The 18,249-nt window shown below is 46.3% G+C and overlaps 1 protein-coding gene across 15 annotated transcripts; it reads right to left on the bottom strand.

The window, feature by feature from the left end:
- Window positions 1-3,465: 3,465 nt before the first annotated feature.
- LOC308165934 (uncharacterized protein) lies at window positions 3,466-16,364 on the bottom strand. 15 transcript variants are annotated; one of them, XM_080540129.1, is made up of 16 exons: window positions 16,221-16,364; window positions 15,490-15,661; window positions 14,985-15,064; window positions 14,338-14,408; window positions 13,020-13,090; window positions 12,385-12,464; window positions 11,775-11,845; window positions 9,934-10,013; window positions 9,325-9,395; window positions 8,621-8,700; window positions 8,018-8,088; window positions 6,465-6,544; window positions 5,669-5,748; window positions 4,886-4,965; window positions 4,361-4,433; window positions 3,466-3,872 (listed from the first exon to the last, which is right to left on the bottom strand). In XM_080540129.1, exons 2-8 carry the CDS (start codon window positions 15,521-15,523, stop codon window positions 10,010-10,012), a joined length of 411 nt encoding a protein of 136 aa, XP_080396255.1. In that variant the 5' UTR covers window positions 15,524-15,661; window positions 16,221-16,364; the 3' UTR covers window positions 3,466-3,872; window positions 4,361-4,433; window positions 4,886-4,965; window positions 5,669-5,748; window positions 6,465-6,544; window positions 8,018-8,088; window positions 8,621-8,700; window positions 9,325-9,395; window positions 9,934-10,009. The 15 variants fall into 15 exon arrangements, with proteins under 15 accessions (XP_080396255.1, XP_080396256.1, XP_080396253.1 ...); XM_080540130.1 differs by lacking the exon at window positions 16,221-16,364 and adding an exon at window positions 15,819-15,860; XM_080540127.1 differs by lacking the exons at window positions 8,621-8,700; window positions 15,490-15,661; window positions 16,221-16,364 and adding exons at window positions 7,237-7,316; window positions 13,631-13,710 and having other exon boundaries at window positions 14,985-15,049.
- Between the last annotated feature and the right edge of the window lie 1,885 nt (window positions 16,365-18,249).

Below are 18,249 nucleotides of genomic sequence, written 5' to 3' on the forward strand. Positions count from 1 at the left end.
ATTATTATTTTTATGCTGTGTGGATATTTTAAAGCACTTCGAGTTGTAAAGTTTGCAGGAAAAGTACTTTTCAAATAAATATTATTATTATTATTATTATTATTATTATTATTATTATTATTATAATGCCAATGCTATGACACTAAGGTACCCAGCAAACACAGCCAAGTTGTTTCCTGTGTGTTAACCTCCTGTGAGGTTGCAACGTTGTTAGAAGGTAGCCAATGAAATGCTACTTTAATACTACTTCTAAGGGTCGCGACAACGTAACTGCGGAGCCTTTAGCCTTTAGCCCATCTGGTAGGGTGCCTTCCAACATTTTGCCACACTACAGCCGACTATTCCGAGAATGTTGTCCACAACCTCACCACAGCCTAACTTCAAGGTTCAACTGTGTTTGCTGGGTATAGCCAATATTTTCTCCATGTAGTTGAGTAATAGAATTCGTTTGGAATTGTGGATTTATTTTGTCAGATTTTTTTTTTTAAGAAAAAAACGAAAAATGCTATGTGACTCATCTGGTGTTGGGTTTGTGTGCTACGTTGTAGGAGCAGGCCGAGCAGGCCAAGAGCTTAGTGCATGAAGGAAGGAATCAGATGCAGCAGGCTTTTGTGAAGTTGAGGACACTGAGAAAGGCGGTGAGAAACAAGCACAATGAAAATATATTGTTAGATGGCTACAGGGCATGTTTGAAACATTTTTGTAAGGCTGTGTTTGGAATGGCATACTAGCATACTACTCATACTAGATTTTAGAATGCCAGAGCGTTCACACTGTACAGTATGCGAGATCTGACTAGCTAAAATGTTTATGAGTAGTATGTAAAAAAATCTGTAAATCTTTTTACAACTTGTTTAGCTATTAAGTTCTGACTATGTCGAAGTAGTATCTACGGGTATCTACGGTAACTAAGGTAACGTCAGATCAGATACATACATCACATTTTTGGAATATATATGGTTACTTTCTCACCTGAAAACATATTAAAACTTCATAAAATGACATATTAACACTTGCCAAAATTACAGCTTTTAGCCAATATTTTTTTAAATAGAGGATTTAAAATCCCCGCTCCTGGACCGGCGAAATGCATTCTGGGATGCAGTATGCATACTGCAGTGTAAACGGTTGGCTGGTATTGACATACTTATTATGAATTTAGTGTGCAGTATGCAGTATATACTCATTGAGTATGCTAGTATGCAGTATGCTAGTATGCCATTTCGAACACAGCCTAAGCCTTAGTGCTTTTTCTTTCCACAGAGAATTGACTCTTGCCTTCACCCCCCCCCCCAAGAGGCCCCAGTGGGACGTCACTCACCGCCTGGCCCTCTTCCCCTGATGAATGACATGCCATCTCCTCCCGGTGTAGTCTTCCCTCCTATACAGGTCCGACTGCGCCACCATGCTCTTTGTAGCAATACAACACCCATAGGTGGAAGTAACATGGGCTCCCTAACCCTCATGTCTGGCTTCCCAGCCGGCCGGCCTTCCCCAGCTCCACGCCCGTTGCCTAAGCGCCCCGGCCCTTGCCTTCCAGATCCGGGTAATCTTCCTCCGTCCATGAGCCTGAACTGGCCCAAGCCCCCTTCTTACTCTCCAGACCATCCATCGTTCATCCCAGGCCGTGCTCAGTCTTCTTTGACAAACACAAAGATAGACACAAAGTCTTGGGTTGCAAAACAGAAAATCCAAGATGCAATTGCATTTGGAAGTGATAAAGATAATGCTCCTTCCAGCTGTAACAAACTGGAATGTCTCGAAGCAGAGCTAAAAAGGGCAGTGTTTCTCTTGAAAAGTTTACAGGAAGAAGAGAGGATACTGGAAGAAGACCAGAAGGTCAAAGAGGAGGACCACATAAAGGTTGTAAAGAGAGAAAACTTTTTCAATCAAAAAGAAGCAACATTAATGAAAGAAGAGGAGAAAAGGAAAAAAAAAGAGAAAAAGAAGAGCCTTGAGCAAGAAAAGAAAGAGATTGAAAAGGAGGAGAAACGTCAACAGAAGGAGGAGAAACTGAAATCAGAGGAAGCAAAAAAGCAAGCGAAAGTGAAGTTGGAGGAAGAAAAAAAGCAACAGAAAAAGAATAAGAAAAAGCAAGAGAAAGAGAAGAAAGAGAAAGAGAAGGAAGAGAAGATTAGACTAGGAGGAAAAAAAGAACACAAAAGAGAGAATAAAGAAACTTGAAAATGAGAATAAGGAGAAGGAAAAGGAAAAGAAAAGGTTCGCAGAAGAAGAGAAAAGGAGACTAAAGGCTGAAAAGAAAATACAGAAGAAGGACAAGAAAAAGAAAGAGAAGGAACAAAAGATCGAGGAATATCAACGGAAGATAAAACAGTATCAGGAGAGGAGAGAGGAGAAGAAGTAAGAGAAAGAGAAATGGGAGGAACAGAAAAAAATTGCTAAAATTGAACTTGCGATGCAAAAAATAAAGGAGGCAGATGTGAAAATAAAAGACTGGGAGGAGCAACAGAGAAAGAGAGAAAATGAGAAGGAGAGGGAGGAAAAGGAGGCAGAAGAGAGAAATGAGAAGCAGGACAGACCAAAAAAACGGCAAAGGTGCTACTCAGAGAGAAGATGGAGCGGCTGTGGCGCAGGAGGTAGAGCCGCCGTCTAATGATCGCAAGGTTGGATGGCGGTTCGAGCCCCGGCTGGCCACATGTCGAAGTGTCCTTGGGCAAGACACTGAACCCCAAATTGCTCCCAGTGAGCAGGCCGGCGCCTTACATGGTAGCTTGCCGCCATTGGTGTGTGAATGTGTGTGTGAATGGGTGAATGAGAGGCCGTTGTAAAGCGCTTTGGATAAAGGCGCCCCGGTGTTTACCCACATCTTCAACGCCTCGCTGGAACTGTGTCACGTCCCAGCGTGCTTCAAGGCGTCAACCATCATCCCCATCCCCAAGAAGGCCAAGGTCACAGGCCTCAACGACTACAGACCCGTCGCTCTGACCTCTGTGCGTGCAGTAAGATGCCACAAAACTCATGTCCGGTAGCTTTCTTTCAAGGAATTTCAAAAATAAAAGTCCCGTAAAACAATTGTTATTTCTCGCTGTGAGAAATAGAGATGCGGCGTGAGAGCGTGAGAACTGGTTGAAATGCGTGAGTCTCACGGTGATTGCGTGAGACTTGGCAGCTCTGCTATAACATCTTCATATACACCATACAGGCTACTGATTAACAGTAGGCAAATGCCCATTGAACAGATTTATTCATTATCCTATCTTATACTAATAGTCAGCTAATCTACTACTGCTGTAGCCTCCATGTCTTCATGTTAGGACTTGGCACCCCTCCACCCAAACATGCTCTACCCACCCTCCACCCTCCACCCAGCCATGACACCACCACCCTCCACCCAACCATGACACCACCACCCTAAATATATGGTTGATGGACTGTATATACATTTAAAAAAAAAGAATATACAGTATATAGTTAAGACTTTAATGCAGGCCTATTCTGGTTTGGTCATTTGGTTAACCACAACATTCTCCAATGGGTCACTGAATTGGAACTTAACAGAGAAAAATTAGACACACAAACATATACATAAACACATTACAAACTTTATATAAGGCTTTATATTGTGCTTTGTTCTAGACTAGGAGGGAGACCAGAGTCACAGTGGTCCATAGAAACAAGGGCCAAAGTGCCCCCTGGTGGATGTAGTAGCAGCTACAGGCAGGGCCCTTGCCGACCACACAGGTGGCCAAGTTCCGCCTTGTGCACAGCCACCAGCTCTACCACCGGCAAACAGCAGGAGGAACTGTAGAGCGCCAGGGTCACGTTCTCTCCCCCGGGCCCCACGGCGGAGGTGGTGTTCAGGGTGGCCATTACTTTGATGAAGGTTGATGCTCTCAATGCCAGCCCCGTTTCTGTCCGTCATAGAGAGAGAGTGAGTGATTAGCAGTGTCCAAATTTGACCGAACACTATCATTGTCATGTTTCTACATCATGTTGTTATATCACTATTTGCACTTCTGGTTAGACGCTAAACTGAATTTCATTGAATAGTACTTGTACTCTGCAATGGCAATAAAGTTTAATCTGATCTAATGAATGAGTTTTTAGCCCCTAAATCACTACTGTTGATGAACCCGTTCGCTGTGCGATATAAATATAAAATAAAACAACATCTGCTTGGATCAGATGAACGCTTCGGTCCAGTTTTTGTCAACGCGCCCCCGCACTGAGAACACACTGCTTGGCGGGGGCACTACAATTCGGCCTTTTGTTCACATCACGTCACAGCAGCAACCCCACACAGGGCCTTCGACAGTAACCTTTGACCTCAGCCATGTTGGCTCAAAGTACAGTACAGTTGCAGCCATGTTGGCTCAAAGTACAGTACAGTTGCTCTTACCGTGCAGTGTTTCAGCTTCCACTGGTGCAACTGGATGACAAGGACAGGACACCAGGACCAGAACACATTTCAACTGTTAAAAAAAGGAGAACGGATAATTTATGTCACATTCAGTTGGTTGTACAGTTTCCACTATCAACATTTAAAAAACAGCCATTCAAACATACACAATCAGAATTAAAATAAAAAATAAAAAACAGGAGCACAACAAAATGTTCGTTTTGGGTCGAGTCGGACTTCAGAAAGTAGAGGTGAGTAAAAAAGTAAAAAGGGCAGAACTGCTCGGATCAGAAACGCTTCGGTCCATTGTTGTCACGGCAACAGAGCGCTGTGAACAGGCTGCTGGGCTCTGCTGCTTCATTCGGCCTTTCGTTACATCACCTCCAGGCAGTTCTGCAGCCATGTTGGCTCAGAGTACAGGGCAGTGGCAGCCATGTTGGCTCAAAGTGCAGTGGCAGCCATGTTGGCTCAAGTACAGTGCAGTGGCAGCCATGTTGGCTCAAAGAACAGTGCAGTTGCTCTTACCATGTAGTATCTCAACTTCCACTGGTGCAACTGGATGATGTTGGTGCACAGAGGGACATCAGGACCAGAACACATTTCAACTGTTACAAAAAAGGAGAAAAAAGAACTGTCAGAAACAGCTATGAAGCTACACTGAACAGAAATATTAAACTCTATAAACGCCACAAAGGTGACGGGGGGGGCTGAGCTGCGTGGATCAGTTAAACGCTTCGGTCTAGTTTTTGTCAAGGCTCCTCCGTGCTGGCGGGGGGGCTACAATTCGGCCTTTTGTTTACATCACGTCACAGCAGCAGCAACAACAACAACCTGGACTAGTGGGACAGTTAGAAGCAATGCTTCTAGAGGGGGGGGGTCCCACACAATCTGACCTGACAACAGTTAGTTCATCACATCACACTCAACACACAAGCATGCAGAGACAGACAGACACCCACACTCAGAGACACACAGAGAGAGAGACACCCACACAGAGAGACACAGAGAGAGAAACACTCACAGACAGAGAAAGAGACACCCACACACAGAGAGACACACCCACAGAGAGAGAGAGACACACCCACACACAGAGAGAGAGAGACACACCCACACACAGAGAGACAGAGACACACACACGCACAGAGAGAGAGAGAGAGAGACACACACAAACACACACAGAGACACATCCACAGAGAGAGACACACAGACAGAGAGAGACACCCACAGAGAGAGAGACACACACAGACAGAGAGAGATACAGTGCAGTGGCAGCCATGTTGGCTCAACGTACAGTGCAGTTGCTCTTACCATGTAGTATCTCAGCTTCCACTGGTGCAACTGGATGATGTTGGTGCACAGAGGGACATCAGGACCAGAACACATTTCAACTGTTAGAAAAAGGGAGAAATAAGTCAGACCATGGCTACTGAGAAACAGCTATGAAGCTCATCTACACTGAACAGAAATATAAAACTCTATAAACACCACAAAGGTGACAGGGGGGCTGAGCTGCGTGGATCAGTTAAACGCTTCGGTCTAGTTTTTGTCAAGGCTCCTCCGTGCTGGCGGGGGGCTACAATTCGGCCTTTTGTTTACATCACGTCACAGCAGCAGCAACAACAACAACCTGGACTAGTGGGACAGTTAGAAGCAATGCTTCTAGAGGGGGGGGGTCCCACACAATCTGACCTGACAACAGTTAGTTCATCACATCACACTCAACACACAAGCATGCAGAGACAGACACCCACACTCAGAGACACACAGAGAGAGAGACACCCACACAGAGAGACACAGAGAGAAACACTCAGACAGAGAAAGAGACACCCACACACACACACACACAGAGAGAGACACACCCACAGAGAGAGAGAGACACACCCACACACAGAGAGAGAGAGACACACCCACACACAGAGACACACACACACACACACAGAGAGAGAGAGAGAGACACACACAAACACACACAGAGACACATCCACAGAGAGAGACACACAGACAGAGAGAGACACCCACAGAGAGAGAGACACACACAGACAGAGAGAGAGATACAGTGCAGTGGCAGCCATGTTGGCTCAACGTACAGTGCAGTTGCTCTTACAATGTAGTATCTCAGCTTCCACTGGTGCAACTGGATGATGTTGGTGCACAGAGGGACATCAGGACCAGAACACATTTCAACTGTTAGAAAAAGGGGAGAAATAAGTCAGACCATGGTCACTGAGAAACAGCTATGAAGCTCATCTACACTGAACAGAATTATAAAACTCTATAAACGCCACAAAGGTGACGGGGGGGCTGAGCTGCGTGGATCAGTTAAACGCTTCGGTCTAGTTTTTGTCAAGGCTGCTCCGTGCTGGCGGGGGGGCTACAATTCGGCCTTTTGTTTACATCACGTCACAGCTGCAACAACAACAACCTGGACTAGTGGGACAGTTAGAAGCAAAGCTTCTAGAGGGGGGGGGGTCCCACACAATCTGACCTGACAACAGTTAGTTCATCACATCACACTCAACACACAAGCATGCAGAGACAGACACCCACACTCAGAGACACACAGAGAGAGAGACACCCACACAGAGAGACACAGAGAGAGAAACACTCACAGACAGAGAAAGAGACACCCACACACACACAGAGAGAGACACACCCACAGAGAGAGAGAGACACACCCACACACAGAGAGAGAGAGACACACCCACACACAGAGACACACACACACACAGAGAGAGAGAGAGAGAGACACACACAAACACACACAGAGACACATCCACAGAGAGACACACAGACAGAGAGAGACACCCACACAGACAGAGAGAGATACAGTGCAGTGGCAGCCATGTTGGCTCAAAGTACAGTGCAGTTGCTCTTACCGTGTAGTATCTCAGCTTCCACTGGTGCAACTGGATGATGTTGGTGCACAGAGGGACATCAGGACCAGAACACATTTCAACTGTTAGAAAAAGGGGAGAAATAAGTCAGACCATGGCTACTGAGAAACAGCTATGAAGCTCATCTACACTGAACAGAAATATAAAACTCTATAACACCACAAAGGTGACAGGGGGGCTGAGCTGCGTGGATCAGTTAAACGCTTCGGTCTAGTTTTTGTCAAGGCTCCTCCGTGCTGGCGGGGGGGCTACAATTCGGCCTTTTGTTTACATCACGTCACAGCAGCAACAACAACAACCTGGACTAGTGGGATAGTTAGAAGCAACGCTTCTAGAGGGGGGGGGGGTCTCACACAATCTGACCTGACACAACTGTTGGTTCATCACATCAGCCTCAACACACTCGAGCATGCAGAGACAGACACCCACACTCAGAGACACACAGAGAGAGAAACACTCACACAGACAGAGAAAGAGACACCCACACACAGACAGAGAGACACACCCACAGAGAGAGAGACACACCCACACACAGAGAGAGAGAGACACACCCACACACACAGAGAGAGAGACACACAGACACACACAGAGAGAGAGAGACACACCCACACACACACAGAGAGAGAGAGAGACGCACCCACAGAGAGAGAGAGACACAGACAGAGAGACAGACAGAGAGACACACAGAGAGACACAGACAGACACACACACAGAGAGACACAGAGAGACACACAGACAGAGAGACAGACACACAGACACACACCTTCCAGTCCCAGCTCCTCTTCCAGCCACAGGTGTCCAGGTGGTTGAGGGTCCAGCAGCAACATGGAGGCTCTGGGGACAGAGAGACAAAGTCCAGCATTGGAGGAAACAACTTGACCAACAATTCAGAGTCAGTCTCTCCTTCCCTCTCTCCTCCTCCCTCCTTCTCTAGTCATCTTTATTACCCCACAAGAGGGACATTCAGTTGGTTGTACAGTTTCCACTATCAACATTTTAAAAACAGCCATTCAAACATACACAATCAAAATAAAAACTAGCAGCACAGCAAAATGTAGGTTTTTGGGTCGAGTTGGACTTCAGAAAGTTACGGTGAGTAAAAAAGTAAAACGGGCAGAACTGCTCGGATCAGAAACGCTTCGGTCCATTGTTGTCACGGCAACAGAGCACTGTGAACAGCCTGCTGGGCTCTGCTGCTTCATTCGGCCTTTCGTTACATCACCTCCAGGCAGTTCTGCAGCCATGTTGGCTCAGAGTACAGGGCAGTGGCAGCCATGTTGGCTCAAAGTACAGTGACAGCCATGTTGGCTCAAGTACAGTGCAGTGGCAGCCATGTTGGCTCAAAGTACAGTGCAGTTGCTCTTACCGTGTAGTATCTCAGCTTCCACTGGTGCAACTGGATGATGTTGGTGCACAGAGGGACATCAGGACCAGAACACATTTCAACTGTTAGAAAAAGGGAAAAATAAGTCAGACCATGGCTACTGAGAAACAGCTATGAAGCTCATCTACACTGAACAGAAATATAAAACTCTATAAACGCCACAAAGGTGACGGGGGCTGAGCTGCGTGGATCAGTTAAACGCTTCGGTCTAGTTTTTGTCAAGGCTCCTCCGTGCTGGCGGGGGGGCTACAATTCGGCCTTTTGTTTACATCACGTCACAGCAGCAGCAACAACCTGGACTAGTGGGATAGTTAGAAGCAATGCTTCTAGAGGGGGGGGGTCCCTCCTCAATCTGACCTGAAACAACTATTGTTTCATCACATCACCCTCACACGCATACAGACAGAGAGAGACGCACCCACAGAGACACACCCACACTCAGAGAGAGAGAGAGACACACCCACAGAGAGAGAGGGAGACACACCCACAGAGAGAGAGAGAGACACACCCAGAGAGAGAGAGAGACACACCCACAGAGAGAGAGACACACACACACACAGAGAGAGAGAGACACACACACACAGTGAGACAGAGAGACAGAGAGAGAGACACCCACACAGAGGGAGAGACAGACACACAGAGAGACACAGACAGACACACACACAGAGAGACACACAGACACACACCTTCCAGTCCCAGCTCCTCTTCCAGCCACAGGTGTCCAGGTGGTTGAGGGTCCAGCAGCAACATGGAGGCTCTGGGGACAGAGAGACAAAGTCCAGCATTGGAGGAAACAACTTGACCAACAATTCAGAGTCAGTCTCTCCTTCCCTCTCTCCTCCTCCCTCCTTCTCTAGTCATCTTTATTACCCCACAAGGAGGACATTCAGTTGGTTGTACAGTTTCCACTATCAACATTTTAAAAACAGCCATTCAAACATACACAATCAAAATAAAAACTAGCAGCACAGCAAAATGTATGTTTTTGGGTCGAGTTGGACTTCAGAAAGTTACGGTGAGTAAAAAAGTAAAAAGGGCAGAACTGCTCGGATCAGAAACGCTTCGGTCCATTGTTGTCACGGCAACAGAGCGCTGTGAACAGGCTGCTGGGCTCTGCTGCTTCATTCGGCCTTTCGTTACATCACCTCCAGGCAGTTCTGCAGCCATGTTGGCTCAGAGTACAGGGCAGTGGCAGACATGTTGGCTCAAAGTACAATGCAGTGGCAGCCATATTGGCTCAAAGTACAGTGCAGTGGCAGCCATGTTGGCTCAAAGAACAGTGCAGTTGCTCTTACCGTGTAGCATTTCACCTTCCGCTGGTGCAACTGGATGATGTTGGTGCACAGAGGGACATCAGGACCAGAACACATTTCAACTGTTAGAAAAAGGAGAAAAAAGAACAGTGAGAAACAGCTATGAAGCTCATCTACACAGAACAGAAATATAAAACTCTATAAACGCCACAAAGTGACATTTCATTAAAAGTTTGGATCCAAACTTCCCAAATGCACCACAACCTTCTGCTATAGATGATATCCTCCAAATTCCTCCCAATCTAAAAGGCCTAATTTCAAGTATTTACTCTAGCATATCATCCCTCGGAGACACTTCCCTCCACAAAATTAAAGAGAAATGGCAGGAGGAGCTAGGGGACGTAATACCCGATGACTCCTGGACTGAGGCCCTGACGAGAGTTAACGGGAGCACATCATGTGCTAGACTAGGCGTAATCCAATTTAAGGTCCTGCACCGAATTCACCTTTCCAAATCTAGGCTAGCCAGAATCTATCCTGACGTGGATGAGAATTGTAGCAGATGTCATAACGCTCCGGCAACGCTAACACACATGTTTTGGTCATGTCCCTTATTATTTGATTATTGGTCAGCAGTTTTCAGTACCCTCTCACAGGCACTAGATCTGAACCTGCAACCTAACGCCTACTCAGCTATCTTTGGCATAGCGCCAACTGACCAACAGATTATTAACAAGCATAAAGACATTGTGGCATTTGCCACTCTACTTGCTCGACGGAGGATTTTGCTTTGTTGGAAATCCCCCAAACCACCGAATTCCTCCTTATGGTTGACTGACCTTATGCTTCACTTGAAACTTGAAAAGATTAAATATACACTTAGGGGGTCCAAAGACCGCTTTTATTTCACCTGGAACCCAATAATATCCTATTTCAACAAACTAAAAACCCTCCCTGACAATGCAAGTGCGCTGGATGCTGAGTGATGACATATGTTGTGAATCTATTTATCAGGATAAACCCCTAGAGATACATCATCTCGTTCTAGAGAGGGACATATTACAATCATAACAGACATGGTATCACAGACCAACACGACCATCTCATCTATCCTCACTTACAAATGAATTGCACTTTATTTCTCTTTATCTCTTTGATTACTTACCTGTACTGTCTTCATTACCTATCACCACTGTTATTATTATTATTTATTGTTGTTTATTTATATCCTTCGTCCTGGGATGCACCACTTGGGATTTTGTGGGGTGGGGGGGGGGTGGGGGAGGGTTGGGACATGTTTGTGTTTTGTGTAAAAACAAACCAAAACTGAAAAGTATTATTTTGTATATCTGTAACATCTCAATAAAAAGAAAGTAAAAAATAAATAAAATTAACGCCACAAAGGTGACAGGGGGGCTGAGCTGCGTGGATCAGTTAAACGCTTCGGTCTAGTTTTTGTCAAGGCTCCTCCGTGCTGGCGGGGGGGCTACAATTCGGCCTTTTGTTTACATCACGTCACAGCAGCAACAACAACAACCTGGACTAGTGGGATAGTTAGAAGCAACGCTTCTAGAGGGGGGGGGGGTCCCACACAATCTGACCTGACACAACTGTTGGTTCATCACATCAGCCTCAACACACTCGAGCATGCAGAGACAGACACCCACACTCAGAGACACACACAGAGAGAGAGACACCCACACAGAGAGAGAAACACTCACACAGACAGAGAAAGAGACCCCCACCCACACGCACAGAGACGCACCCACAGAGAGAGAGAGACACACCCACACACACAGAGAGACACACCCACAGAGAGAGAGACACACCCACACACACAGAGAGAGAGAGAGACACAGACACACACACAGACAGACACACACCTTCCAGTCCCAGCTCCTCTTCCAGCCACAGGTGTCCAGGTGGTTGAGGGTCCAGCAGCAACATGGAGGCTCTGGGGACAGAGAGACAAAGTCCAGCATTGGAGGAAACAACTTGACCAACAATTCAGAGTCAGTCTCTCCTTCCCTCTCTCCTCCTCCCTCCTTCTCTAGTCATCTTTATTACCCTACAAGAGGGACATTCAGTTGGTTGTACAGTTTCCACTATCAATATTTTAAAAACAGCCATTCAAACATACACAATGGGGAAAAATAAATAAAAACAGGAGCACAGCAAAATGTTTGCTTTGGGTCAAGTCTGACTTCAGAAAGTAAAGGTGAGTAAAAAAGTAAAAAGAGCCGAACGGCTCGGATCAGAAACGCTTCGGTCCATTGTTGTCACGGCAACAGAGCGCTGTGAACAGCCTGCTGGGCTCTGCTGCTTCATTCGGCCTTTCGTTACATCACCTCCAGGCAGTTCTGCAGCCATGTTGGCTCAAAGTACACTGGCAGCCATGTTATCTCAAAATACAGTGCAGTGGCAGTCATGTTGGCTCAGAGTACAACGCAGTGGCAGCCATGTTGGCTCAAAGTACAGGGCAGTTGCTCTTACCGTGTAGTATCTCAGCTTCCACCGGTGCAACTGGATGATGTTGGTGCACAGAGGGACATCAGGACCAGAACACATTTCAACTGTTAGAAAAAGGGAAAAATAAGTCAGACCATGGTCACTGAGAAACAGCTATGACGCTCATCTACACTGAACAGAAATATAAAACTCTATAAACGCCACAAAGGTGACGGGGGGCTGAGCTGCGTGGATCAGTTAAACGCTTCGGTCTAGTTTTTGTCAAGGCTCCTCCGTGCTGGCGGGGGGGCTACAATTCGGCCTTTTGTTTACATCACGTCACAGCAGCAGCAACAACCTGGACTAGTGGGATAGTTAGAAGCAATGCTTCTAGAGGGGGGGGGTCCCTCCTCAATCTGACCTGAAACAACTATTGTTTCATCACATCACCCTCACACGCATACAGACAGAGAGAGACGCACCCACAGAGACACACCCACACTCAGAGAGAGAGAGAGACACACCCACAGAGAGAGAGAGACACACACACACAGAGAGAGAGAGAGAGACACACACACACAGTGAGACAGAGAGAGAGAGACACCCACACAGAGGGAGAGACAGACACACAGAGACACAGACAGACACACAGACAGAGAGACAGACACACAGACACACACCTTCCAGTCCCAGCTCCTCTTCCAGCCACAGGTGTCCAGGTGGTTGAGGGTCCAGCAGCAACATGGAGGCTCTGGGGACAGAGAGACAAAGTCCAGCATTGGAGGAAACAACTTGACCAACAATTCAGAGTCAGTCTCTCCCTCTCTCCTCCTCCCTCCTTCTCTAGTCATCTTTATTACCCCACAAGAGGGACATTCAGTTGGATGTACAGTTTCCACTATCAATATTTTAAAAACAGCCATTCAAACATACACAATGGGGGAAAATAAATAAAAACAGGAGTACAGCAAAATGTTTGCTTTGGGTCAAGTCTGACTTCAGAAAGTAAAGGTGAGTAAAAAAGTAAAAAGGGACGAACGGCTCGAATCAGAAACGCTTCGGTCCATTGTTGTCACGGCAACAGAGCGCTGTGAACAGCCTGCTGGGCTCTGCTGCTTCCTTCGGCCTTTCGTTACATCACCTCCAGGCAGTTCTGCAGCCATGTTGGCTCAAAGTACAGTGCAGTGGCAGCCATGTTGGCTTAAAGTACAGGGTAGTGGCAGCCATGTTGGCTCAAAGTACAGTGCCGTGGCAGCCATGTTGGCACAAAGTACAGTGCAGTTGCTCTTACCGTGTAGTATCTCAGCTTCCACTGGTGCAACTGGATGATGTTGGTGCACAGAGGGACATCAGGACCAGAACACATTTCAACTGTTAGAAAAAGGGAAAAATAAGTCAAACCATGGCTACTGAGAAACAGCTATGAAGCTCATCTACACTGAACAGAAATATAAAACTCTATAAACGCCACAAAGGTGACGGGGGGCTGAGCTGCGTGGATCAGTTAAACGCTTCGGTCTAGTTTTTGTCAAGGCTCCTCCGTGCTGGCGGGGGGGCTACAATTCGGCCTTTTGTTTACATCACGTCACAGCAGCAGCAACAACCTGGACTAGTGGGATAGTTAGAAGCAATGCTTCTAGAGGGGGGGGGTCCCTCCTCAATCTGACCTGAAACAACTATTGTTTCATCACATCACCCTCACACGCATACAGACAGAGAGAGACGCACCCACAGAGACACACCCACACTCAGAGAGAGAGAGAGACACACCCACAGAGAGAGAGAGAGACACACCCACAGAGAGAGAGAGACACACCCACAGAGAGAGAGAGAGAGACACACACACACACAGAGAGAGACACACACACAGTGAGACAGAGAGAGAGAGAGACACCCACACAGAGGGAGAGACAGACACACAGAGAGACACAGACAGACACACACACAGAGAGACACAGAGAGACACACAGACAGAGAGACAGACACACAGACACACACCTTCCAGTCCCAGCTCCTCTTCCAGCCACAGGTGTCCAGGTGGTTGAGGGTCCAGCAGCAACATGGAGGCTCTGGGGACAGAGAGACAAAGTCCAGCATTGGAGGAAACAACTTGACCAACAATTCAGAGTCAGTCTCTCCCTCCCTCTCTCCTCCTCCCTCCTCCTTTAGTCATCTTTATTACCCCACAAGAGGGACATTCAGTTGGATGTACAGTTTCCACTATCAATATTTTAAAAACAGCCATTCAAACATACACAATGGGGGAAAATAAATAAAAACAGGAGTACAGTAAAATGTTTGCTTTGGGTCAAGTCTGACTTCAGAAAGTAAAGGTGAGTAAAAAAGTAAAAAGGGACGAACGGCTCGGATCAGAAACGCTTCGGTCCATTGTTGTCACGGCAACAGAGCGCTGTGAACAGCCTGCTGGGCTCTGCTGCTTCATTCGGCCTTTCGTTACATCACCTCCAGGCAGTTCTGCAGCCATGTTGGCTTAAAGTACAGTGCAGTGGCAGCCATGTTGGCTTAAAGTACAGGGCAGTGGCAACCATATTGGCTCAAAGTACAGGGCAGTGGCAGCCATGTTGGCTTAAAGTACAGTGCCGTGGCAGCCATGTTGGCTCAAAGTACAGTGCAGTTGCTCTTACCGTGTAGTATCTCAGCTTCCACTGGTGCAACTGGATGATGTTGGTGCACAGAGGGACATCAGGACCAGAACACATTTCAACTGTTAGAAAAAGGGAAAAATAAGTCAAACCATGGCTACTGAGAAACAGCTATGAAGCTCATCTACACTGAACAGAAATATAAAACTCTATAAACACCACAAAGGTGACAGGGGGCTGAGCTGCGTGGATCAGTTAAACGCTTCGGTCTAGTTTTTGTCAAGGCTCCTCCGTGCTGGCGGGGGGCTACAATTCGGCCTTTTGTTTACATCACGTCATAGCAGCAACAGCAACAACAACCTGGACTGGTGGGATAGATTGAAGCAATGCTTCTAGGGGGGGGGGGTCCCACACAACAGAAGGGACATTTATCTAGTTCGAGACTTCGGAGTCTGCTTGCAGTTCTGTTAAGACGTTCCCATAACCAAGTCCAGGACAGACAGTTCTCAGCAGCCTTGGTCACCCCAGAGAAACAACAGTATTGTACCTGGGTAGAGCCACGGGCATCCTCCTGCCTCCATTGAAGCCCCTCAGCTGCTCAGCGACGTTTATGGAACACCCCCCAGGTGCTAGTACGTTTATGGAACACCCCCCAGGTGCTAGTACGTTTATGGAACACCCCCCAGGTGCTAGTACGCCTCCATTAGACTGGCACTCCGCTGAGGGGGGAAGGGAGACGGGGAAAAGGCGGGAAAAGAACAAAGGGAAAAACAAACGGTGAGAAGAGAGGGTCAAAGGTGTTTCCTTGACGACCAGTTATCCCAACCAACAGCCAGGCAACAACAAACCACTCAGAAACAGAACAGAGTTAGTTACCTTGGCGGTCAACGGAGTCCTTGAACCTGGACTTCATCCTACACACACAACACAGTCAGTATTGTTATAAAAGACACCTTGGTATCAATGGGTGTCTTGCCAAACAAATGATGGTTAAATAAATAAAAAAAATGCCTATCTACATTCAATGTGCCTGTCCTGTTGTATTTCTGTGTGAGACACGTGTCGAAGACATGACCTTCCCTTACCAACGCTGTGTGAGAGTATAAAATAATGAGCATTGAGCTAAAACCAGCTAACACTACTGTACCTTATTATGTAGCCAAGAGACAATGAAAGTAATCGGTGGCTGTTTGTGCTAAAGTAGAGTTAGCCATCTGGTTGGGTCACGTGTCCTACTCTTTGTAGCCTAGCAACTTAGCTAGACAGATCGTTTGTTACCTGTTGAACGCCGTGGACTGGACTTAAAACAAACAAATTAAGTCAGCTAGCAGCACTTCATAATTAAACGACTCAACTCCAACTCTCTCTTAGATAATAACACAATCTGTTCCGACCAGTTGAAGAAGTGTGACGGCGTGGCTTCCTGCCGGTGGTTGAACCCAGATATAAACTATTCGGGCGGCGCGTATGTGTGACGTCATTGGTTTTCCTCCAATAGAAGCCCACCAAAGTAAACGGCGGACACACACCAAAGAGTTCCTACTTGTTGGTCGTATAATAATAATAATAATAATAATAATAATAATAATAATAATAATAATAATAATAATAATAACATATGGTGCTTCTGCTTTTCCACTACAGGCAGGAACCATAGGTCCGAAAGGTACCTTTTTGCCAGGCTGCGTGTGACGTGTGACGCTGCACACCGTTGATTGGTCAATGGAAATCGTCACAACATCGTCATCGTACGTTTTCACAGTACACCGCTGAGCGCCATTTTTAAATCTCACAACAGCGTTGAGCAGCAGACTACTACTTCTTACTGTTCTTACTATTACTTCTAACTATGGACACGACGTCTTCGAGTCGGGCAGGAAACGAGGGACTTTTTATTTTAGCCCTGGACTCTAGCATTCGGAATGAGAAGATCTCCCAGGCAATCTCTCGCCGTATTTCACGCAAAAGGAAGCGGGACCAGCTATATATATCTGAATACCTGGCCTTCATGAAGGACTCAGAGCGGCACCGCAGGCAGCATGTCGCTGCGCTGATGGAGAGGGAGGTACGAGATTGTAATCAAGTGCAATAGTGAAACACAACTGTGAACATTTCAAACCTGCAAACGGCGACACTTTAAATGAATGTGCAATAACACTATGTGCAATATGACAACCCTAGGGTACATAAGGTTCAGAGATAGGAAATGTTAGGATACGTATAGCATAGCATAGAGTACAGCACAGTGTTTTATTTGTATAGTGGATAGTGTATATAGCCTTTATTTATGTAAACCAGCTCTTTTTCTCTTCTTGTTTTTAGTAAAACTGTTCCTAGCACCAGGGGAGCCCCCCTCCCAAATTTCGTTGTATGGTACCCGTTCATTCATTCATTCATTCATTCATTCAGGATGCCAGGGAGCAGGCCGCCCAGGAGAGGGAGCAGGCCGCCCAGGAGAGGGAGGATGCCAGGGAGCAGGCCGCCCAGGAGAGGCAGAAAGCCTTCAACCGCGATTTTTTGTCCCTCTTTGGAGAGCTTACCAAGGCCCTGGCAGGACGAAAGGAGTAAAAAGACTGTGCTCTTTTGCAGTTCTGTGCATATAGTTTGAGTTATGTTTAACAAATATTTGTATATAGTTTGAGAGTGAGTTTGCACGTTTGCAGTGTTTTAATTGTATTTCACTACACGTTTGCAGTGTTTTAATTGTATTTCACAACACCTTAATAAAAAACAAGCACCGTGATCTAATCTCCATTTAATTATGTGTGCAAAATAACAGCAGCCGCATAATCAAACACTGCAAAACAAACAACAAGTGTATTGCGAGCTTTCATAAAGCAGACAAGTGAAGGCAGTGGTTTTAAGGGTTCAAAAAACATGACTTTATTATGTGTACATAGCAGAACAAAATCCAATAGAAATTATTCAAACAGGCAGACAATCAGGCAGTAGCCATCTCATATGCTCAACATAACAATGATACTACAGTTAGCTAAAGTAGTAGCCATCTCATATGCTCAACATAACAATGATACTACAGTTAGCTAAAGTAGTAGTCATCTCATATGCTCAACATAACAATGATACTACAGTGAGCTAAAGTAGTAGCCATCTCATATGCTCAACATAACAATGATACTACAGTGAGCTAAAGTAGTAGCCATCTCATATGCTCAACATAACAATGATACTAAAGTAGTAGCCATCTCATATGCTCAACATAACAATGATGCTACAGTGAGCTAAAGTAGCGCATCAGCCCCTGACGCACACCCAGTCCCTCAGTCTCAGCCCTTTGTGGCAGCGC

The sequence above is a fragment of the Nansenia antarctica genome (assembly GCF_963989245.1).
Source record: "Nansenia antarctica genome assembly, chromosome: 10".
Lineage (NCBI taxonomy): Eukaryota > Metazoa > Chordata > Actinopteri > Argentiniformes > Microstomatidae > Nansenia > Nansenia antarctica.

Excerpts from the sequence above, each read along its gene's own strand:
- LOC308165934 (XM_080540141.1), bottom strand. The coding sequence starts at position 11,838 with ATGTTGCTGCTGGACCCTCAACCACCTGGACACCTGTGGCTGGAAGAG. Across the intron at positions 10,014-11,774 it reads AGAGGAGCTGGGACTGGAAG|TTGAAATGTGTTCTGGTCCT; the intron begins GTGTGTGTCTGT and ends TTTTTCTAACAG. Across the intron at positions 6,545-7,236 it reads GGAAGCTGAGATACTACACG|TTGAAATGTGTTCTGGTCCT; the intron begins GTAAGAGCAACT and ends TTTTTCTAACAG.